The 24,795-nt window shown below is 42.0% G+C and overlaps 1 protein-coding gene and 1 long non-coding RNA gene across 6 annotated transcripts in view; one reads left to right on the top strand and one right to left on the bottom strand.

Annotated features, from left to right (window-relative positions):
• LOC140126645 (uncharacterized) overlaps nt 1-8,943 on the bottom strand; it is a 45,218-nt gene extending 36,275 nt beyond the window's left edge. For both annotated transcript variants that reach the window (XR_011854870.1, XR_011854871.1), the window contains exons 1-2: nt 8,751-8,943; nt 27-96 (exon numbers count right to left, since the gene is read on the bottom strand). This is a non-coding gene — a long non-coding RNA (uncharacterized lncRNA). The remainder of the gene's footprint in view (nt 1-26; nt 97-8,750) is intronic.
• Nucleotides 8,862-24,795, top strand: part of APAF1 (apoptotic peptidase activating factor 1) — a 58,892-nt gene continuing 42,958 nt past the window's right edge. Inside the window, exons 1-8 of one of the 4 annotated variants that reach the window (XM_072146328.1) lie at nt 8,862-9,070; nt 11,108-11,326; nt 12,049-12,238; nt 13,378-13,575; nt 14,947-15,130; nt 16,558-16,670; nt 18,234-18,365; nt 19,233-19,471. In XM_072146328.1, the coding sequence (XP_072002429.1) occupies nt 11,189-11,326; nt 12,049-12,238; nt 13,378-13,575; nt 14,947-15,130; nt 16,558-16,670; nt 18,234-18,365; nt 19,233-19,471 (1,194 nt within the window). In that variant the 5' untranslated portion in view covers nt 8,862-9,070; nt 11,108-11,188. Of the gene's footprint in view, nt 9,071-9,094; nt 9,290-11,107; nt 11,327-12,048; nt 12,239-13,377; nt 13,576-14,946; nt 15,131-16,557; nt 16,671-18,233; nt 18,366-19,232; nt 19,472-24,795 lie in introns of those variants that run through there. The other 3 variants (XM_072146329.1, XM_072146326.1, XM_072146327.1) reach the window with 3 other exon arrangements.

Below are 24,795 nucleotides of genomic sequence, written 5' to 3'. Positions count from 1 at the left end.
TTATATCATTAATATCCGATGCTCACCTGGGGGCATAAAGATATGCACATGTAGAATATGGATGCCACACATCGGCAGCCCGTGGTCCCTTGAAATCTGCAGGTTCCGTCCCAGTCAGCGGAGTGGCAGAAGCATAAATGGAAGTACCCAGTGGAAACAATAAGAGATATACGTGGATCACGGTTGTAGTGGAATTCAAAGTTGATTCTTTATTGCAAGTTAAAAAGCAGATGGCATGCTACGCGTTTCGGCCCTGGACATGTTGTGTGATATGCGTTTTACTTATATACAATCCGGGAATAACCCGGGAAAAGATAAGCCAATGGATTGCGTCATAATAAAAATCCCATAAAACTTTACATTTCTAAATAGCACCCATAGTGCAAACATAAGAGATAAGGGATACAGCATATAACAATAAAGGTAGCTCAAATTTAAAAACATACATGGTAATAATGTACAAAAGTAAACTGTACGTTATTGTATTCACAGTTTACTTTTGTACATTATTACCATGTATGTTTTTAAATTTGACCTACTTTTATTGAGGCACAAAATACATTTATAAGGGATTGAATATGCCCAAAATAGTGGACATCACTTATTTCCATCTCTATGAAAGCAGATGTGACATTTGAGAAAAAGAATTGTGACATTTTAATGAATAAAAGTTACATTTTATCCACCAATCCTTCCCTATTTTACCCCAATACCCTTTCTTAATTCCAACTGTTTCAATAAGGTGGTGTATGCTAGTGGGTGCAGAGACTTTAAGAGATTGATGATCCAATATATACAGACTAGTTGCTGTGTGAGTTCTACTTGTTTGTTGTATACCACAAGAAGGAGTTGTCCATAAACTGACTGCAATAAAATGTATTAGGCAATATTTTATATTTAGCTTACAGATGTATACTCCTCTCCTGGTACTATAGGTTATTTTCATATCTGTTGGTCAAAACAACTCAGACAGCTAAGGTCATTTGAAGACACACAAGAAGAGGCTTATTGTCCTTACACCCTAGCAATGCACAGTAATGCGATTTATTTTAAAGTTCTTGGCAAGCATATGATTGGATGAATAATATATAATAATATATGGGGTACTTTTATCAGTGCTTCTATGCTGTTTTCTGGTGTAAAAGCACTGAAATAATTGCACTTTCTTGCACACTGCAAGAAATTGCAATTCATTCCAGAACAATGCCGCCTTCACGCCATGTGGACATTGTGGGGGTACGAGCGCTGATGAATGGGCTGGCACAGGGTATTCCTGCACCCAGACCTTAAGAAAGCCTGCAAACTACACCAGGTCGGACACAGTTTTTTCTGCCAGCACATTCGGCAGATACAACAGTAGGATAATATAAGAGGTTTAAAACATACTAGTTTTTTTAACTTAACTGGCTTCCTGACAAAATCCTCTGTTTATTCCCAGGGGTTGGGATTTGGTTTGCATGAATTTTAAAAAAGCAACATGCGACTTGTGTGTGCTGTGCACAAAGGTGGGACCTGAGAGCTGAGGTGTCTGCAGCACAGACAAGTCATATGTTGTTTTTTTGAAATGCGTCCAACCAAAGCTCAACCCCTGGGACTCACCAGAGGATTTTGTCAGGAAGCCAGGTAAGTTATAACACACAATTATATTGTAATGCAAATACTTAGAGAAGGCAGAAAGACATTTTTGCACCACAGGCGTGATGGGCTTCTGCTACCTGTCTTTAGTAAAAATGAGGTCTACGGTGACAGGTTCCTTTAAGGCTATGAAGCAGAAAAACATGTTACGGAAGCGTGTCCCAACCCCCTAAACACACCAATGAAATAGCTGCAGTAAACAGATACCGTAACCCCTTAAGCCACCATGATCTTTGGGAAGAGACATGGTGGGCAAAATACAAGCTCACCATGTCGTTCCCCATGTCATGGGGATCACACAGGCTCTGTTTAACCCAAATGGGTCAAATACCTCTCCTTCCAAAGATACCTCCCCCCCCCACGCCCAAGTATGGGAGTGCCAATCATCTCCATGGTTACCCTAGAATACAGTGAAGGACCCCAGGGCTGCCTTGTCTAAGTGCCCAGTAGTGCAGGGGTCAGCCTATGCATTTAAATAGGCTGACTGGTCTAATAATTTGCCATATATCAGTATGGCAGTGTATTAATTTGAACAAGTGATCCCAGAGAAGGGCAGAAAAAAAAAGCTTAATAAAAATAAAATTGAATACATAATAAAATATTATTAAATATAGTGTAAAAATCACCACACTAACAGCACATACTGGGTATTGCAACGTCTGTAACAACCTGTAAAATAAAATTCATTACTGAATCCACATGTTAAACGCATTCAGAAAAAAAAAACTAAATTAAGATTTTTATGCATCCAACCAAACGAAAAAACCACCATACCAATAAAAAATACAACACGTCCTGTAAAAAATAAGCCCTAAAACAGCTCAATCAATAAAATAATAAAAATGTAACACTGCTTTGTAGACGGCAACGCAAAATCATAGGATTTTTCTCTCCAAATGAGTGAGTTTTTATTTTTTAGTCAAACATAAAAAAGCTACAGTAACCGTACTGACACATAGAACATAAGTAACCTGTCAGCTATGCTATTTGGTGTATAAAACCCCGTTAAAAAATCTATTACACAATACATTTTTTGCCCCCGCCCCCCAAAAGGCTAATATAAGTTAAATAACGGCATATTACACTCTTAAATATAGTTGTCAGGTTCCAGGGGTAGTGGACCCACTGGACCACCACGGAGGACGATGTAAGCAGACACCTGGGACCGGAGTCTAAGTGGCACCTGGTTTTCACCAGAGCCTGCAGCAAAGCGGGTTGGACATGCTGTGGTACCACCAGGTCGTTCCATTGTGCGACTTTGTCCACAGTGGCTGCCAAGGCGAGGTACAGAAACAGAAGGCAGGTTCATGGTCGGGGACAGGCAGGAGTTCAAGACAGGCAGCTAAGGTTCAGAGGCAGAGCAGAAGGTCAGGTATTGGAAACAAGCTTTTTCTAAGGATGTGAGACACAAAGATTCAGCAGGGTGTGCAGGGAGAGGCTGGGTTAAATAGAATTCGAGGATGAATTGGTTGCTTGTGACCTGCAGTCTACCTTAAGTGGTCTCATCACCTTAGCCACTCGGATTGACGTGCGGTTTACGTGCCGAGGAGCTACGTCACGAGCAACCCCAAGACCGTCCTCAACGTCTGGCTCCTGCTTTCCAAAAGCCGCTCCAGCCTCCGGCCATACCGCCTGCAGAGGAGCCTATGTAGGTGGACAGAGCCAGACTCTCCACCCAGGAACGCTCCAGGCAATGTCAGGAGAATCTCTGCCTGTATTGTGCCAGTCCTAAACACTTCATAGCGTCTGTGAAACGCTAGCACCTAGGGTACTTGGGAGAAGCGTCCCTAGGTGTGAACCAGGCTTCTCCACGCTTCTCTAGCTCCCGGCCTCCGATTCAGATGTCAGCTTTCTTGGACTCCGGTTCTGCAAGGAACTTAGTGGATGGCGCTCTGGTCTCCCGGCATCACATTCCGGGTGTTCCTCTCAAAAGGGCTCGTCATATCCCCCGTCAGTGGAAAATCTTGTCCAATCTGGTCCGGTACCGTACTGAGCCTGTTTCTCTGCAAATAGTACTTCATAAGGAAAGTCTGTCATTCTACGTGCAGCCACGCTCCACCTCAGCTCTCCTGCTGGGCCTCCCATGGCTGCAACTCCACGCACCGGTCCTTAACTGGAATACGGAGGAGGTCCTTCGTTGGGGACCAGAATGTCTGTCCCGCTGCATGGTGGCGCCTCTACCTGTCCTAGCTCCCTCTGCAACTCCCAAATCCTTGGAGTGTCTATCTACGTGTTACCAGAACTTTGCCAGTGTGTTTTCCAAAAAACAAGTAGAGACTTTGCTACCACAACGTCCCTATGATTGTCCTGTGGATCTCCTTCCAGGTGCCTCTGGGAGGTCGTGTTTATCCTCTTTCTGTTTCAGAGACTGCTGCCATGTCTGAGTATGTAAAGAGAACCTGCAGAGAGGCTTCATACGCAAATCTTCCCCTCCTACTGTACGGGCTTCTTTTTTGTGACCAAGAAGGACGGCTCTAACCGTCCTTGTATAGACTATTGCAGGCTTAACAAGATCATGGTTAAGAACCGCTACCCCCTGCTGTTGATCACGGAGCTCTTCGACCATCTGCGTGGTTCCAGGGTGTTCTCCAAGTTGGATCTTCGTGGGGCTTATAATCTCATCCAGATCCGCAAGGGTGACGAGTGGAAGACAGCATTTAACACTCGTGATGGACATTTTTTTCCTCTTCCTCTGTCTACTCCTTTGGAACTGGTACAGAATCTCAAATAAATTTGGGAGCAGACCCATTGTCTCTTCTCCAAGCCACAGACCGCACCAAGACACAGGCTGATAAGAAGAATCAAACTCCCCCTGTCTTATCTCCGGGTGACAAGGTGTGGTTATCTTTCAGATACGTCCTACTGAAGATATCTAGCTACAAGCTTAGCCCCCGCTTCCTCAGCCCTTTTTAAGTGATCCAACGCATCAATCCTGTGGCGTACATGCTTCGCCTTCCTCCTTCGATACGCATCCCGAACTCCTTCCATGTCTCCCTCCTGAAGCCTGTTATGTTGAACCGCTTCTCTCGCCAATCTAATCCTCCTGCGCCAATCTCATCCTCCATCCTCCACAGATGTCTATGAGGTCAAAGAGCTACTGGACATGAAGACCATGTGAGGTAAGCGGTACTTCCTTGTGGACGGGGTTCGGGCCCGAAGAGAGATCCTGGGAGCCAGGGGAGAATATTCTGGACCATAGTCTCCTCCAAAGATTTCTTGGGACCAAGAAGAGGGGGAGGCCAGAGGGGTACTGTCCCGGCTGTACTTGCGATCCATGTCTCGGATCACAAGCTCACCCGTGCCCCTCTCTGTGGCGGCACCTGTCCCAGCCCTCACCTACCTCTCCATGCTCCTGCTTCCTCCTCGTCCGGCTGTCGAAGATTTAAAGGGCTAGGACACCGCTGATTGGCACTGGCTACTTCTGGGTTTTCCACATAAGCCGACTGCTCCCATCAACCCCTGCTGGATGTTTGAGCTTCATGCCATTGAGAAAGCTTCCTGAGAGTATTCCCTGCATTCCTGCTTTGACCTACCGTTCCTGACTTGAACATCTGCCTGCTTTTGACCACAAGATTGCCTGCCATTCCTGTAGCTTGACCTTGGTTACCACCGTGGGCTAATCGCACCTGTGGAACGGCCTGGTGGCACCACGCCGCAGCAAGACCATCCTACTTTGCGGCGGGCTCTGGTGAGGACCGGGTGCCACTTTGATTCCGGTCCTAGGTTTTGGTTAGTGTCATTGTCCGTGGTGGTACATGGGATTCACTGACCCCGAGCCCAGTAGCCCCAATAAACATATTTCAACTACTGCAAGGTACCTGCAGTGAAAGCAAGTTTGATAGGAAGGTTGTTACCCAGTACATGTTCCAGAAGACAGTTTACAAGGAGCCACATTACAGACAGGCTGCGTTGGGTGTGTACCTCTATGTAATTGGGGTAAGATATGCCTGGTGCACCATGTAGAGTTGTGTCATTCTGTTGTTTACTGATGGGGATACTTTGAGATGGGAAGAAAGAGTATCCTCATCCGCCTCATCCTGAAGAGTAGGGATAACTTTCCATTTGCTTTGTGCCTGCAGTGGAGTATGCTGAATCCGCTTTGATAACAGATGTGTATACACTATTGAAACCGGACTTCTTGGGCCTTTTGTATATACCAATGGGTGGATACTTAAATATGTGAGGAGTTCCATTAGGGAATTGTGATCAGTGAATGTCACAGCTGAAGGCATCGGTAAAACCAGCGTCTTTCTAAGCTATATTTTCCTTGTAGTTTGCTGAAGGAGGTGACCAATGTAATATTACACTTTAGGCGATTTTCCAAGTCTTCTTGCTTTGCTAGAATGGCAATTAGGACTGGTGCATGTGTCTGTAGATCTCTCTAGATTGGTGGCACAGTATCCTCTATTTCCCCAACACACTCAGATTTTATGGTCATGACTTTCAATGGTAACATCCTCAACCAAGGTTCCAACTTTAAGATTCAGAGCAGACAAAGATTTGTTGCAGACACCCACAGCCTTTAGGACATCGAATCATTGGCTCTGGAGAAGCAGCTGGTAGTTGTTTTCTGGCAGATGCGGATTGTTTGACAATCTCGTCCTCTCTATTACTATCACCCCCAGGAGCCAAGCTCTCAGCCTCAACGCTGGGATCCTCATAATAAAAGTTCCTGTTCAGGACACATAGGAGTGCTCTCCCGGTCACCAGTCTATAACTATCCAGCGAGGCTGAGCTGGCAAAGCATTCCAGTCGTGCAGCCGCCTACCTTCCGATAGCATTAGACCAACTAGTGGTAGCTGGCGTATCCATGCCAGTCCCATAATGAGAGGCCATACGGCTTCCTTTTCCCGTAGGAATGATGAAGAAGCTCTGTGCTAGACAGCAACAGCAGGCAGGTCACACTAAGATTTTTAAGAAATTCCTCCAACAGTCAAACAAGGTAAATCTGGCTCACCAACCTGATGGCTGGAAAGAGGGCCACAGGAAAATATAATGCTGTACCTAGGAGGTAGCACAGGAGTGGTTTCACAATGTGGCTGCAGATTACAATAAGCTGTTTAGCTTCTCTGATGACAGGGGAGAGGTTGACCAGTTCAACCTCATAGTTGTGTATTGGCAGCCAGAGAGAACTGTAATAAGCAGACCCAGTCTGTGGGGCATGGGAAGGTGAGGTGTCTTGATTATGTAACCAGGGAAGACTGAACATCTTTCTTAAGCTAGGTACATCTCTATAGACCGAACCAGGAGTAAAGTAGTGTGCTGTACCTGGAAGGCAACACAGGAGCAGTGCAACCACACAGCGGCAGATGGCACTCAGCTGGCCATCTTCAGCAAAGGATAGGTGCCAGAATCTGGACGTACTAGTTGGGTGGTTTGCATAAAGAGGGTTCCTGCACCAATGTTTCATTGGTGTTGGTGCAGTGCTTCTGTGGCGCATCTGTTGCATTTTATCTCTGTTGTGTCTCTGTGTCCGCAAAAAAAAAAAAAAACCTGAAGGCTTAGCATTGCTTTGAAAACATAACAGTCAGTTTCTCGGCCTCATCAGCAAAAAAAAACAGACCTGTTATCAGTTGTTTTTGCATGGGCTTCCATGATCTGCATCCGTGAAAAAAAAACAGGCCAGGTTTCATAATTTTTTCCACATACAAAATATCAATGAAAAAAATTATGCCTTAAAATAAATGGAGCATTTATTCCTCTTTTAAAGAAGACCCATCAGGTAGATTTGGGATCCTAAACCAACTACAAGTCTTAATGGACCTGTGGTGTAGGTTCCGAAATTGACCTTTTTGAAGTCATCACATGTAAAAAAAAAAAAAAAAATTATTCTATACCTACCTAGATGTGAGTCTCACTGGACTAACACTAGACAACCCCCACGTCATCGCCCCATCTTGTGATGCGGGAAGTGGAGCCGATGCACTTTAGGGCGCGTGCGCAGTGAAGCCGGTGTGTAATACGCCGGCTTCACTTTCCGGAAAGTGCATGCGCTGAGGGAACAAGAGGAGTACAGGCGGTCCCCTACTTAAGAACACTCGACTTACATACGACCCCTACTTACAAACGGACCTCTGGATGTTGGTAATTTATTGTACTTTAGTCCTAGGCTACAATGATCAGCTGTAACAGTTATCAAATGTGTCTGTAATGAAGCTTTAGTGTTAATATTGATTCTTATGACAACCCAACATTTTTAAAATCCAATTGTCACAGAGACCAAAAAAGTTCTGGCTGGGATTACAATAATAAAATATACAGTTCCGACTTACATACAAATTCAACTTAAGAACAAACCTACAGACCCTATCTTGTATGTAACCCGGACTGCCTGTATTATGTTTGTTCTTTCTTTCCCAAATGCCTAAAAGTCCAACAGGGTGATTTCTAGATACGTGTCCTTTGGCATCCAATAAAAGGGTGCGTTTTGTTCCCCGGTTTGGAACGCTGAAAAAATAACTTTTTATTTTGATAAAACGATCATTTTCAATAAAATGGTCTTTAAAAAATAAAATAATGCGTTTTGCGCTTGTACCAAGCGCTTCATCATGAATCTGATGAAGCGCTTGATACAAGCGCGAAACACTTTATTCTATTTTTTAAAGACCATTTTATTGAATATGATCGCTTTATAAAAATAAAAAGTGTTTTATCACGCAAACATGAGGGAGCCAGCGCCATTTTTCAGCGTTCGGAACTGGGGAACAAAACGCACCCTTTTATTGAATGCTAAAGGACACGTATCTAGGAACTGTATCTCAACCAGGAAGGAGGAAGCAGGGGAACGCGCACCAAAGCTTCAGGCAAGCTCTACGGGGAGTTGTGCTCTTTATGCGCAACCCCATCAGGTGAGTATCATTACACCATCATAATTAATATTTATACCAAGGGTATTACACCATAGGAGCGATTTCTCTTCTTATTCTCTCCCCATCTATTCTTCACATCCACAACAGGGTGATTTGGGACACTAAACCAACAGTCCATAAGTATGTGTGGGTATCAGTCAGGAGGTGGCTGTTGTTTATGATGTGATGCCCCAGACTTGCCCCGTCATGTCCTCAGGACTCCTGGCTATGTGCCAGCACACAACCCGTGACCCCGGGCTCACACACCTTTCACCCCACACGACCCTCTCCTATAGAAGACGAGACGGGAGAGGCCCCTCGCTCCTCAGTCACAGCCGGGTGACGGGACAGAGAACCTTCCCGCCGCTATCTGTTCATAGGGAGCAGCCGCGTCTCCAGGAAGTGACTTGCTTAACACCTTCCTCTCCGTACAGACAGGACGAGCCTTGTCCGCCGCTCTGTGCTGCCTGCCGGTAATGAAGAGGTTATAGGAGACATGACGACGTCACGGTAGCGGGGCACGCCGGGAGTTGTAGTCCGCCGCTCGTGGTTGCGACAGAATGCGAATAAAGACGCGGCAGTAGCAGGTGAGGCTGCGCTGTGTGTAAGGAACTGGGACATTATTGTGGTGCTGGGGCGGAGGACTGCAAGTCGCAGGGTTTCCTCCGTGTTGTTGGGTGGCCGGTACTTGCTGTGGAGCACTGCACAGGCCATGGCAGCTGGAGCCCGCTGGGTGTGGAGTGTTGTCACACACGGAGGCTATTGTGCCTTTCATGTGTATCCAGGGGAGTCTTAGAGGATTAGAGGTGGGGAAGTTCCTCCTATACTTCCTGTGACATGTCAGCCCCAGCATCCCTTATATCACCCTGGGGTGTGGCATTGTATATATACTCCTATGTATACACATGTGTGCATAGATCAAGGCAAAGAGGTTATACTAATAGTTTCTGGACCCTCTCCAGAATGTCCTGTTCTAGGAGAAAACCCCTCCAGGTCCAAACAGGACACTGATAACCTGTACTACCTACCTACCTACCTACCTACATGTTTTTACTTCCTGGTGCGTTGCTGTGTAAGTCAATGCTCTTGTACTATTATCTCCGATAAGGACCCTTCACTGTAAATCGGTAGTGTAAGGAAGTACTTGGCACTGAAATGTGAATTTGCTTTCTTATTAAATAACAATTAAGGTTGGCTCCAACTTGAACCATGTACTACCAGGATTGGCGTGCATTCAACCATGTAAATCCGTAGCGTATTGGTTTTATGACACATATATCACATAAAATTTGTGTATGATCCACAAAAAATCTACGTAAAACAAAAAGGTTGAGCTCCAGCAGTCTGCCATGGTAAAATTGTGGCATAAAATGCATAAGAAAGCAGCAGCTACTGAGAAGCTCTGTCCTCTTAGTAGATCTCCACCAGGTTCGGTGGTGGTCTGACCTGTCAGAGATTTCAACTTTAGTCTCATCCGGTTTCCTGGTAGTCTGGGGTGATCACATACTGCCCTCTCCCTGCTCACCCTGCTTTCTAGGACAAAAAGAGTTGGAAAGAGGGCTTGGTCCATGCTATTTCCCGCAAAAAAGGCATAGTAGATCTCCCCCAATGTTTTTGTTTCCTCTATATCAAAATGAGCTTGGTCTACTGGTGCACCTTTCATATTGTTTCTCTATGCTTCCCAGCATCACTTAGCACAATAATAGATTGAAATCTGATGTATTAAGAAGCTCACTTGTAATGTTTTTTAGATAATCTTTACACATTTTTACAGTAAACAAACAAGGCAATAAGTTTTCCATGGTGCGATAAGGAAAACTATACCTAGGTTCTACCTTGGCAGCTCCCTATTCATCAATACAAGAAACCTAATGACATGATGTGTAATAGTAGCCAAATCAGCATATACTCGAGTATAAGCCAAGGCACCTAATTCTAGCACCAAAAACTGGGAAAACCTATTGACTGAAGTAAAATTCGAGGGTGGGAAATGCATTGGTCACAGCCTCCTAGTATATAGCCAGCCCTCTGTAGTATATAGCCTGCCATTTCCCTGTAGTATATAGCGTGCCAGCCCCTAAAGTATAAAGCCTTCCAACCCCCAGTTTGCGCAGCACAAAATAAAAGAAACTAAGTACTCACCTTTCCAACGGCCCGGGCAGGTCCTCTTCTTGCTTCAGCTCCAGGTCAGCGAAGAGAGAGACATGAGGGGGCGCCGGAAAGGAGAGTTTTGACTTAATTTTTTTCTTGACACTCGTATCAGCCGAGTTTGAGCTTTCAGCACATTTTTTGTGCTGAAAAACTTGGCTTATATATTTGAGTATATACGGTAACTCTTTTTCCAAAAGGATTAGACTCCCAACCGTAGACAGCACTGTGTCTATGTTTTGCATCTGGTCCGTATAATGCAGAGGGCAGGTTTGGGTAGGTGAGAGGCTTTAGACACAGATCAGGGAAAAACTAAACCCATTATGGAGATGTAAAATGACAGCTTGCCAGGAAAGGAGGCTTATGTCTCAAAAAGTGTTGATTTTACCCTTATATGTCGAAAATCACAGGAAATGCACCAACGTTGTTTATCTATGATATTAATTTGATTGACCTGTCTCTCTTTTTTTTTTCAGGCGGCTAGTATTATGCCAGAGTTTACACTTCACGGTAAATAAACTTCAGATAGCCTGCATAATATACTAGAATCCTATAAAATGGATGAAAGAGCCAAAAGTTTACTTCTGCAGAATCGTGCAGCTTTAGCAAAGGATATCAGATCCTCCTACATCATGGACCATATGATAAGTGATGGGGTCATTTCACCACAAGAGGAGGAAACGGTTAAAAATAAGGTACAGTAACATTTATACTGTTGAAACAAAGTCAACTTTGGCTCATTATGGCCAATTCTCTACCATTCTCGATATGGCTGCATGTATGGAAGGCATGTATGAAAAATTATATGAGCTGTTGTGCTATTGTTGTTTTAAATAGGCTAATCAGTGATTGTCGATCTGCTTGGATTCACACCAATTACAAGACCAGATCCCCAGTAATCCAGTGATTGGGGTTCTCATTGTCACTAATGGGTGGAGTGGCATGAGGAGCAGGTGTCCATCCAAGTGTATGACGGAGGCAAGCGCAGCTCTCTCAGCTGTCTCTGGCAACTCTCATGGACATTGAATGGGATTCATGTGTCCCTCCTGCTAGTACATATTGAATATAGTTCAGTAGTTGTGTGGCCAGTATATGCTACTGCACTTACTAATTTAATAATAATTCCTTTATTTATATAGTGGACACAGATTAGGCAGAGCTTGCCAGATCAGTCTTCTATCAAAACCATGGCTATGTCAAATGGTTGTGTACATGAGGGGTAACAAAGAGAGGGAAGAGGGAATACAAAGAGAGTCAACACAGCCAAAATCACTGTAGTATTTGATTTGGAGTTTAAGGCACAATCGGTTATAGTAGAAACTTTGTAATTAAGACTATTCAGAATTATTATAATTTTGCATTTTGGATGCAAATGAACATCAGAAACTATATCAACTCCCTTTCTTTTATTTCATAGGCTACTCAGCTTGACCGAGCAAATCAGCTTATCAAACTCATCCTTGGGAAAGACAACCATGCGTTTGTTTCCTTTTACAATGCTCTTTTGCACGAGGGATATAAAGACTTGGCTGCTCTTTTGAAGGAGGTGTCCTCTATTGATATATTTGGTACTGGCAAAGTTTCAGCCAATGGTATTACATCATATGGTGAGTTGCTTTATTTGTATAGTTAGGTTCCAATAGAGGCTTTTTATGGGCATTTATGTATGGGATTTATTTTATTACTAGTGGATGAGAAATACATGTTTATGCACCAGTATTTTCATAGGTTTCCTGCTAATCTACGCAGCCAGAATCGCATAGAGTTCGCAAAGGTACAATGAGAAGCCAATGCTCACAGTACAGGACTGGATTTTAGACTATACAGGCAGCCCCTTACATTCAACTTAAAGGCGATCTCTGTGCCCACTCTGACCTCTAGTGAAAGTCTTTATTCTGTAGTTTACTAAACTTTGGTCTCGGGCAATGATGAGCTGTAAGGTGTTTGTAATGAAGCTTTTTGGATCCTTGTTCCCTTCTACCAAAAATGTGACTAAATGTGACTTGCAAAATATGACTAAAATACATACAAATTCAACTTAAGAACAGACCTACAGTACTGCCAGTACCTCAAAACTAGCAACTTAATACTAGTTTATAAGTAGAATTATTTATCCAGCTCCCAGTAAGCTGTCTTGACTAGGCAGAAGGCAGTTTTATATTTTTTCCAGTTTACAATACTTTATTATGGAAAATCCTAAATGCAATAAGAGGGTTTTAAAGGGGCAGAGAAAAGAAACAGTCAGAGAAGTTTCTTTTAGATATCACTTAGTTAGCCCCCCTCAATATTTGCTTAAAATGATGATCCACATGAGTTGTCGTTGCTCCCCGACCTCAAATGCATAAGCAGGCCAGGAGGATGATGTATTCAGTGCATAGATAGTGGTGTAGTTTATTTATAAGTCTGTCTCAGGTATATATAGCTATATTTACACTAACTTATATTAAGTCAACACTAAGATTCCTAAATATTGAAGGAAGTCTATGACGCCCCTATGTAAATGATAAAATGCATGTTTTTCTTTTTAGGGTGAACAAAAGATTTTACTGAACTAAGTACAAAATGTATACAATACATACAATCATGTTGAAGGATATGTATGCAATAACATTGTATCCGAAGTAACGTTGATTCCAGCATATGAAATGCAGATTTTTATACTAATACCTGTTGGATTCTTTCTAAAAAATGTCTTGTTTATATATATTATAAGAGTAATATTTAATCTGGTTTTCTGTTATTTAAGTGAAAACAACCCTATGTGAAGGTGGAGTGCCACAGAGGCCAGTGGTATTCGTCTCGCGGAAAAATCTGGTGAAGGACATCCAGGACCGCTTGTATCAGCTGATGATGGAGTCTGGCTGGGTAGTAGTGTATGGCATGGCAGGCTGTGGAAAGTCAGTATTAGCTGCTGAAGCACTCAGGGACCACAGTATTCTAAAAGGTATCATTGTGCCTCCATTTATTCTATGTTTCTCTGTATATGCCTTGTATAAAGCCATTCTCCTGACTAGTTTGTTAATATAAACATAGACTGGTAAACACCAAAAAAATATATATACCTGTGTGTGTGTGTGTATATGATGTACAATGAAATAGTATGTTCTCATTCGTTTTAATTGGAAGCAGGGACCAGGGCGGTAGGTTATTGCATGTGCATACATCACATTGAAAGAGGCCAATCCATGTGTGAAACTGTCTACCCTTAGTGTTGTGGAAACAAGGGGGCATTTTTTGATTTGAGGTGAAATCTCTAAATCCAATCCAAAAATGAGGAGTGGCTTAGGCAACAAAAAACAGTGGGGAATTATATGAAAGACATTCTACCACATAACTTTTTTTGTGCCACATATTTCACATGGTGTAAAAAGTAAGAGAGGGGGAAATTGGCACAAATATTCACCTACTCGTGTCAATTTCTGATGTATTATGGACTAAAGATGCACAGGATGTATTTAATTTCTTTGGTTCCTACTGACATGAGTAAGGTTGATGTTTGGATCCTGCCTCCTTGCATTTGAATTTGCAATGAGCTATTGGGCAAAGATGTACAATAATAAATTGTGCCATACCCTTTGCTGTGATAACACATTTTTGTAGAATTCCCTTTTTTGTGAAGTCTCACCTATTAAAAAAAAAAAATCTCCCCCAAAGGCTTGTAAAAATGAGCAGAAATTAGTCCTATTTTGCCTTGGAGGAGTTATATCAGACTTGGGGGTTCTGGGGTACTTTTTAACTGCCTGTATTTCCAGTAGTGTGGCTCACAGAACCACAAGCCTGACAGGATTTGAAAGAAGAGATGTTGGAGATGGATGCATTTGTTCTGTGGACACTGTCCGTGCTGCGTGGTATTAACCTGTCCACACCAGTACACTACTTTTATGGTGTAATGACATGACTGGGGATCTCTCCTGATATGTTTTGTTGCAAACATTTTTGGAGAAGTGAATTCTTAAACGGACCATTAGGGACAGCTCATAGTGTATAATGTGAATATGGATCTGTGTTTATCTGCTCTTTTTACAGTTTGTAGATTAAACAATATGGTAGACATTCATCATAGCCGGGGCTCCTTGCACATGTCCACCCACCGCTCTGGGTACATCATGAAGCTTCGGCATCTTGATGTATCCGCCCCAGCAGATTCATGCCAGGTTTACCCTGACGTGGAATTGTGGAACCTCAATAATTAACTAAATGTCCTGCATCGGCCCATTCTGCCACTGTCCACACCTCCTTATGCAAAAAAAAACAATTTTGTGCCCTTCCCTGTGTCTATATCCTTCCTCTTATTTCTATTTTTGCTTATGTTCAGAGTGTTTCCCTGGGGGAGTGCATTGGCTTTCTGTTGGGAAACAGGACAAGGCAGGATTGCTGATGAAGCTGCAGAATCTGTGCACTCGTCTGGATCAGGACTGCAAGTACTCACAGAGACCCCCTCTGAATGTCGAGGAAGCTAGAGACAGACTGCGCCGCCTTATAATGCATTCATACCCAAGGTAACCAGACTACTGTTTATATTTCTGGAACACTGAATACACTCCCTACAAAATAGACCCTTTCCCTTTGTCTACTCATATTGCTTTTATTTCTGTGTGTGAGGTCCAAAGTGGTGATGCTCAGAGGTTTAAGCTGTTGTACAGATTTAGAAAAACTTCCAGTGACAGCACTATAGTCCGTGGCCTGTTTCTGGAATTGCTTCTCATCCATTTAATAGGGCTGAGCTGCAATTCTAGATATAACCAATGAAGCAACTAGAAAAGATATCTCACACAACATATTTAAAAGGTTTACTCATATTTTTTATGTTTGACACCTATATTATGCAGCAGCAGTGCTCAATATTGCAACTCAGCCCTATTGTCTGTCGGACTAAGCAGTAAATGGGGTATATGATATCACTGGCCTGGGAAGAAGACCATAATACAATAGAGTAGAAGAATACAATAGAGTGAACCAATAGTTTGAAATAGCGGATCGTGTGGGGAAGGGGGGGGTCTTGCTGTTGAACCCCTGCTAATTTATTAATTACTTATCCTAAAGGATAGGTGATCTTAGAAAAATCGTGAAGAACCCCTTCTAGACCAAAACAAACAAACCTATTCAGTCCTTAAAACCTGGACCGCAAGGTGCCCAGATTTCACAGCGCAGCCACAGTGCAGTTATATACTTATATATGAAGTAAGGACGCCCTTCTTCTCTGTGGACCAGCAGCGCCGCCATACTGTTATCATCGTCTTAGTACAGTGCTAAGATTTGCAACTTTTTGCATCATATAGGACTATGTCTTTTTAAGTGTATTTGTGAAAGAATGAGTAAAGGTTTATTAACATAATAGTATCTTCTTTGGCTCCTTTTGTTTTAGTTTTTTCCCTACTGTCAAAAGTTTGGGTCTGGAGGAATCCTGACCTATTCTTGTGACTGACGGCTGCAAATCACAGATCAACTGTCCAAAATGAAACAATTTTGTTTGCTGCAGTGACTCGGCTTTGCCACTATACAGAGAATGGAGCTGTCTGCTTCCTGTTATTCTTTGTGTATCAGCTGCTGAGAACTGCAAATCTGTGGGGGTGCTGTGTGTGGGACAATCTCCAATCTGATACCAAGGCCCCTTTTGTCAGAAAATGATACAACATAACCCCCAGTATGATATGAGCCAAACCACTGCTATGATTATGGGGTTAATGTTGTTTTTCTTCCCCCTCAAATCAAAAATTTTATGTTCTCTACATTTTTAAAATGTTTTAATTATGCATTTGTTGCCTGGCATGGAGCACAGCTGATCCACCCATAGGAAACTGCGCTATGATGTGTCAGCAGCAAAGTATTACTATGCAATAGGCTTACTGTATCTATCAACATTCCAATATATTTTATTATTGTTATTGTATCATAATTAGACAATGTTTTTTACATGTTATCTTAGATGTCTCCTCATATTGGATGATGTTTGGGATTCCTGGGTATTAAAGGCATTTGACATCCAGTGCCGTGTTCTCGTAACAAGCAGAGACAGAAGTGTGATTGACACAGTTTCAGGTACGTGTCTCCTACAAATGCCTGCCATTTAAACTTTTTACTGTTCATGTGTGTTGTTTTTTCATCACAGAATGAAATTATGGCTTTCTGTCACCAGATTAAACTGCCTATTAAACTACTAAACCTCTTTCTAGAATTCCCTCTTATATGTGATATCTTGCCTATTTATCTACAAAAAAATTACTTCAAAAGTCATATGACTCTTCTCTGCTCGTTTTCATATTTGCAGGAGATGAATAAAAAGGGGTAGAAATACACAAAGAATACAGAGTTGTGTATCAAGTGTAAATGACATTTTCACAACTGTTTTAAATTTGCTGTAGTTTTGTATTACCGCGAAGGCAAAACTGCGCAGACGGAGTCATGTGTAATAGTGCCCTTATTGACTAAACTCTTTTTAATGAGCTTTCTTTTATTTTTTTTTGTTCTAAAGTAGACCAAAGAAATCACTCACCATTAGCACTTTTTATAAGACTAGTAGGTTTGTCTATAAGTCCATCAGCGAGCAAGATCTGTCAGTTTTTTTTGTCTTTAAAGTGTTTCTCAATTGAAGTCACAAATTTAGGTGAAAATCCACTCCAATACATCCACTAATTTGAGACATTTTAACTAAAAAGTATCATATCCACTTCGAAAAAAGGAGAGAAGGCCACAGCATCCAATGTGATGAAAAAAGGTTAAACCTTTATTCACACAGGCATAGAAAAAAGTGCAACGTTTCGATTCACAATGATTCTTTATCAAGCATATCCACTTCAGACATTAACAACTTATTTACCACGTCTGCACTCTCTGCCATGAAGCTCCAACTGGTGGAGGGCTGCTGTGGTTGACTTTTTGGAACTTTCTCTTCTCTCCCTACTGCATCTCTGGAGCTCACCAAGGCTCTTCTCTCATGATTGCTTAGTTTGGCTGGATGACCAGGTCCAGGAATAGTTGTGGTCGTCCAAAACGTCTTCCAATTAAGGATTATGGAGGTCACTGTGCTCTTAGGAACCTTGAGTGCTGCAGAAATTCTTTTGTCCAGATCTGTGCCACAATTCTGTCTCTGGGCTCATTGGGCAATTCCTTACACCTTATGATTCTCATGTGTGCTGACATGCACTGTGAGCTGTGAGGTCCAGTTGTGTGCCTTTCCTAATCAAGTCCAATCAGTTTAATTAAGCGCAGCTGCACTCGATTGAAGGAGTAAAACCATCTCAACAAGGATCAGAAGGAAATGGACAGCATGTTAAATATGAGTGTCACGGCAAAGGGTCTGAATACTTATGACCATGTTATATTTCAGTTTTTCTTGTTTAGTAAATGGATGCAGGGTGTGCATTAATGAGCAAAAAAATAACTTTTTTTGATCTTACTAATTGGTTGCAATGAAACAAAGAGGGAAAAATTTTATGGGTACTTAATATTTCCATACCCATTGTATATCATTGCTCAGGTTTACACACTGCCCACTCTGTTTCTTATTCCATTAGAAAGTGAATTCTACAATCTGAAAAAAAAATTATTTTTGCCTTTTACTTGTCTTGCAAGAAACAGTAATATCCATCTTTCTTTTCAAAGGGATGAAACTCCTTGTCCACGTGGATAGCGAACTAGAACACCAAAAAGGCTTAGAAATTCTTTCTCTTTATGTTGACCAGAAAGTGGAAGAGCTGCCAAAAGAGGCCCATCATATTATTCAGGAGTCAAAAGGTAGAGTTTTCTCTTGTGTAGTTTTATTGAGAATTGACATGTTGGGTTTTAATTCATAACTGTCAAAGATTTTGCCCTGTTATATTTGCTTATTAATGCTCGTGTGAGTCTAAAAAGGTCTAATAGGCCATTTCTATGTAGGTTGCATGTATTTTCATACATTGCTGGCTGCTCAGTCCCATTCATTGTGAAATCTGCCAGAAGACTCTGCCTTTAGCGTCTCTGTTCTCATGAGAGCTTATAAAAATACCTTTTTATTTAAGTTCTATCTATTTGGTTGTGAATATGGCAGCTTAGATGAGCATTCCGTAAGAAGAAATAAGGACTACAGGCAGTCCCCGGGTTACATACAAGATAGGGTCTGGAGGTTTGTTCTTAAGTTGAATTTGTATGTAAGTCGAAACTGTATATTTTATAATGGAAGTTCTAGAAAAAAAATTTTCTTTTGCCCCAGTGACAATTGGAGTTTCAAAATTTTTGGTGTAATTGGACCAAGAATTATCAATAAAGCTTCATTACAGACATCTTACAGCTGATCATTGCAGTCTGGGACTATAGTAAAACATCCAGAGAGCTTCACCAGAGGTCACAGTGGGCAGAGGGGTCCGTCTGCAACTATGGGTTGTCTGTAAGTCGGGTGTCCTTAAGTAGGGGACCGCCTGTATATAGAGAGCCATTAGGCTGGCTCTTTAATTCCTGTTAAATGGATGGGAGTAAGCAGCATGCAATGTATGAGAGCACATGTAGGCTGTACAAGAATACTGAGTAAAATTGTAAATGAAAAACAACTCTAATGTGTTGTCCCTCTAATAGAACCAATGCAATAAAAATATTCTAAAGGTCTTTAAAAACGATATGTTTTTTTAGGATCACCTCTTGTAGTGTCATTGATTGGCTCTCTGTTGCGGGAGTTTCCTAGCCGCTGGGCTTTCTACCTCAAACAACTGAAGAATAAACAGTTCAAAAGAATAAGAAAATCTTCTTCATATGATTATGAAGCATTGGATGAAGCCATGTCTATGAGTGTGGATAGGCTGGAAGACGATGTGAAAGAGTACTATAATGATTTCTCTGTCATAGAAAAGGACGTAAAAGTGCCGACTCAGGTGAATTTACAAGCTTGCAGATTTCTACTTAAGTTATTATTGCCATTAATACACCTATAAACCAAAGGCAGAAAAGTTGTGTCATGACAACCACAAAAATCAAATGATTCATAAACTGTATTATCACAAATAAATGCAAACAATGGCAAAGACCAGACAATAAAGTTAAAAAAAAAACACCCAAACGCCTAGACTAGAAAGACTCAAAGGGGTGAATATTATGTATTCACCTCCAAACCACCCTGACTGCAAAAATAGGTGTTTGTTAATTAATCAGAGAATGTTCCCCACACAGTGATCCTCACCTGTGTAAACGATATTGTCGTCCAGTTTGTGAACCGGAAAAAGAAAGCACCAAGGCCATGCTGCAATTCATTGAATGTGCATGTGCACAGAAACATAATTATCAATGCGCATGCGTCAATACTTGTGTTGGGATTTCCTGAATCATTCACAGTTCATCTCCTCAAGGGCGCATGCGCCAATGCTCCGCCCGCCATCGCACCAACATAAGTATTTAGCATGAGATTATTACTACTTAAATACAACAACCACATATTCAACCGATTATATTTCCAGTCCTAAAAGAGGAAAAATTTTCCCCAATACACATGTAAACATCACAAGACCCCCAAGGTAAAAACATATATATAAATAAAGAATATCCATAGCAGATAAATATGTAAAAAAGAAGAATCAAATATTGTGAGATAATTCAATGAAATTATTTATTTTTGCAGTCAGGGTGGTTTGAAGGTGAATACATCTTATTCACCCCATTGAGTTTTTCTAGTGTACCTTGTTACACTTTTTAGGTGTTTTTAACTGTATTGTCTGGTTTTTGTAATTGTTTGCATTTATTTGTGATAATAAAGTTTTTTGAATCATTTGATTTTTGTGGTTGTCATGACACAACTTTTCTGCCTTTGGTTTATATATGGTTTTGTGTCTTTAAACCAATAGTAGTATTTATTACTGCCCAATACTTTGTTAATCCCATTAATACACCTGTCATTCAATAGGAAATCTGTAATGGGTTTCTAGGATTAAATGAGGGCATATGACTACAGCATGCTATTACTTTATTATTAATGCGGGTTGACACCCCCTCTGATTCTGTGAATGAAGGGGCTGGTTTATCAATGTGCCATGAAGGGAAACCGCTGTGTTATGAAAAACATAGAAAATACACAGACCTTATCATGTGAGGGACCTTATGTACGTCTGGGCACTTACCTCGCTATGGAAAGGGGATGGGTAAGCAGCAATCAACCCTCCTCTCTCTGGAGCGTGGCTGTATGCTCGCCTACGTTAGAGTGAAAGAGGCCTAATATTAGCACTTTCCCCAGCACCACGACGGCACCAACCAGAGAGAGGGATCCACCCCCGGGGACAGGAAACCTGAGCATAAAAACACGCCCCTCCTATCCTACCTCAGTGGTTTCCTGTCCCTGGCGGGAACCTGAGTGTTAAGAGGATTACTACCTGGTGCCTGTCAGACGGCAGGTACTAGGTTTTGAACCCGGCCAGTGAGCTGGAGGTTATCCAGATCTGGAGCGATCCAAAGCAGCACAGGCGAGGTGCTGCGGGTCTAGGCAAAGTGTCAGCAATGATAGTTGCCATTATGTGTGTCCTAGCCCCAGAAACAACATGATGTATAATGGGGACTAGAGTGTGCCTGTTCTGGTTTTCTGCTGCACGGTACCGACCCCAGAGTGGGAGCAGGTATGCAGGGAGACGTGTCCAGTATCCGACCTCTCCAGAAGGAGGATTCACAGTTGCATGGTGTGATTACTCCTCTCCAAACACACCTCACGTGGTGAATGGCGCTAACAGGATGGGACTTCGGGCATCCTGTACAGTACACACCTCCAGTGGAATGGGTTGTGTCTGTTGGATTATCTCTTATGAGGGGGCTCACAGGACCTGACAAAAAGGTCACCGATCCCCACAGACCCGGAAAAACCATCGTACCCATAGGAGAGTTCCGGGTGGTAAGTCTACTTTTTTTATTACACTCATGATATGAAATGTGTAATATGGATTCTAGTTAACCCATGGATACATTGGAAAACTACCAGCCATTCTAAGCTGAACATACTTGCTCTCGTCAGGTCTAAAATCCTGTTCAGTAGCTTGGGTTGCAGCTTGGATTAATTACCCTTGCAGCCAGCTTCAGTTAATTGGCTAACGGCTTGCAGGTTAACCTCTTCTCCCAGTGTGGAGAAGAGTTTAGTGTGGAGGTGCCTCAAGGAAACACATGGTTTCTGTTTATTATGGCGTCCTGCACAGAACTCGCTGATGGTCAGATTGTGGTGTATGTTTAACTGAGCAGATCAGGAGACAAAAAATGCTACATAAACTGTTTGCAAGCATGCTCTGAATTATAGCCTATGGGCGTTTACTACAGCTAAGTGCAGCTAAAGGGAATTCTGCACTTGTATGAGAGTTTCAGGTAGTTCAGTCAATCATCTAACGACTTGCAGGTTAGCCTCCCCTCCAGGTATGGAGAGAAGTTCAGGACTGAGACACTTCACAGAGCACATGGTTGCTCTTCAGTTATCTTAGGCCACATGCCGCTTTCATAAAGCATTGCTTGGACACAGAAAGTGAGTTTCCATCAACATGGATCACCTGGCTCAAAATTACAAGAGGTAGAAAAACCCTCATTATCGGGTGCTTCTATGCCTGCAAACTTAAGTTTGAAAGCTACTCTTTTATGGCATATTGCAGTTTGGTAACTTTGGTGTGCAATTTCCTAACTTAATTCAAACTGCTCTCTCCAACCTTGTTCATCTGCATACAATAGGATATAAAAGGTTTGCTCATATAATACATTGTGGTTGTGGGGCCACTGGACACATATATTAGTTAGGACTGGACGTTATATTAGTTAGGAAGGGGCGCTGGTATTATCCACAGTTCCAGTAATTGTATTGGTGATTTTTGAGCGCCAGTGCATGGAAAGATGGGATTCCTCACTAAAGACAGAGCAGCTTTATAACAGGAGGTATAGAAGATATTGTTAATTATGCCTGAATCCTTGTGGGAGCAGTGTTCCAGAAACCAAGCAAGTTATGATAAATAATGCCAAAACCTTTACTGGGAATAGTTGTTCCTCAGATACATAAGATACGGTAGGAGATGTAAATGATGATATAACCCTGGCTGTGAATACTTCCACAGACAGAGTAATGTGAATGAGGTTATACTCCTTGCTGTGAGCGGTGGTTCCACAAATACACAATAATAGTTGCTGTGAATAATTCCACAGGCACAGAGTAATGTGAATGATGCTATACTCCTTGTTGTGAGCGGTGGTTCCACAAATACACAATAATAGTGGCTGTGAATAGTTCCATAGACAGAGTAATGTGAATGATGCTATACTCCTTGCTGTGAGCGGTGGTTCCACAAATACACAATAATAGTTGCTGTGAATAGTCCCACAGGCATAGAGTAATGTGAATGATGCTATACTCCTTGCTGTGAGCGGTGGTTCCACAAATACACAATAATAGTTGCGGTGAATAATTCCACAGGCACAGAGTAATGTGAATGATGCTATACTCCTTGTTGTGAGCGGTGGTTCCACAAATACACAATAATAGTGGCTGTGAATAGTTCCATAGACAGAGTAATGTGAATGATGCTATACTCCTTGTTGTGAGCGGTGGTTCCACAAATACACAATAATAGTTGCTGTGAATAGTCCCACAGGCATAGAGTAATTGGAATGATGCTATACTCCTTGTTGTGGGCGGTGGTTCCACAAATACACAATAATAGTTGCTGTGAATAGTCCCACAGGCATAGAGTAATGTGAATGATGCTATACTCCTTGTTGTGAGCGGTGGTTCCACAAATACACAATAATAGTTGCTGTGAATAGTCCCACAGGCATAGAGTAATGTGAATGATGCTATACTCCTTGTTGTGAGCGGTGGTTCCACAAATACACAATAATAGTTGCTGTGAATAGTCCCACAGGCATAGAGTAATGTGAATGATGCTATACTCCTTGTTGTGAGCGGTGGTTCCACAAATACACAATAATAGTGGCTGTGAATAGTTCCATAGACAGAGTAATGTGAATGATGCTATACTCCTTGTTGTGAGCGGTGGTTCCACAAATACACAATAATAGTTGCTGTGAATAGTTCCATAGACAGAGTAATGTGAATGATGCTATACTCCTTGTTGTAAGCGGTGGTTCCACAAATACACAATAATAGTTGCTGTGAATAGTTCCATAGACAGAGTAATGTGAATGATGCTATACTCCTTGTTGTGAGCGGTGGTTCCACAAATACACAATAATAGTGGCTGTGAATAGTTCCATAGACAGAGTAATGTGAATGATGCTATACTCCTTGTTGTAAGCGGTGGTTCCACAAATACACAATAATAGTCGCTGTGAATAGTCCCACAGGCACAGAGTAATTGGAATGATGCTATACTCCTTGCTGAAACCGGTGGTTCCACAAATACCCAAGGTAATATGAATGATTACATAATCCTTGCTGTGAATAGTTTCCACAGGTGCACAAAGTAATGTGAATGATCCAGGCTGTGAGCAGTGGTTCCACAAGTATCCAAAATACACAAGATAATGGGGATTATGTCAAAGACCTTGATAGAGACAATAGTTTCACAGGTAAGTAAGTTAATGTGAATGATGCCAGAGTCTTTGCTGAGAGCAGCTGTTCCAAAGGTAAGCAAGTTAGGGTGAATGGTATCAGAATCTTTGCTCCGAGCAATTTCTCTATAAGGGAGCAAGATGTGGTGAATAAGGGCAAAATCCTTACTGATAAGATATGCTCCTGGCGTTGTGTGCTTTGCGGGTACAGCGAACTCCAAATAACAATGTGTACCCAGACTTGGAGATTCCCAATGGGATATGTTTTCCTGATGGTGGTCTGCTTATTTGTATAAGCCCGACAGTCTGCCTCTCTTCAAGGTCACAAAGGTAGAGCAAGAGCAAGTCAGAATAATAATGGTGATGGTCTTTGGTGTAGCGCCCTCATATTCAGTGTCTCTTTTTAGATCCTGCAGATTTAAGTAATATATTGCAGTTTAAAAAAAAAAAAAAAAAAGAGAGGTTTTTTTTTTTGGTCTGGGACTACGGTTGTGGAACGTACAGTTCCGATTTCCATGCGGGTTCTGCCTGGGAGCGAACCTGGGGGCCTGTCTTGTTCGTGACCTGGGGACTACCTGTATATGGACATCATTAAATCATGTGATCATATAAGGTACATTCTACAACCATATTACACTTCAAATTAGCCATTAATAGCTTGTAGTGACCAACATCCATCTGGGTA

This window comes from Engystomops pustulosus, chromosome 4, assembly GCF_040894005.1.
Source record: "Engystomops pustulosus chromosome 4, aEngPut4.maternal, whole genome shotgun sequence".
In the NCBI taxonomy this organism is placed as follows: domain Eukaryota; kingdom Metazoa; phylum Chordata; class Amphibia; order Anura; family Leptodactylidae; genus Engystomops; species Engystomops pustulosus.
Note: the sequence above shows the minus strand (reverse complement) of the source record. Positions and strands in the feature narration are given on the sequence as shown.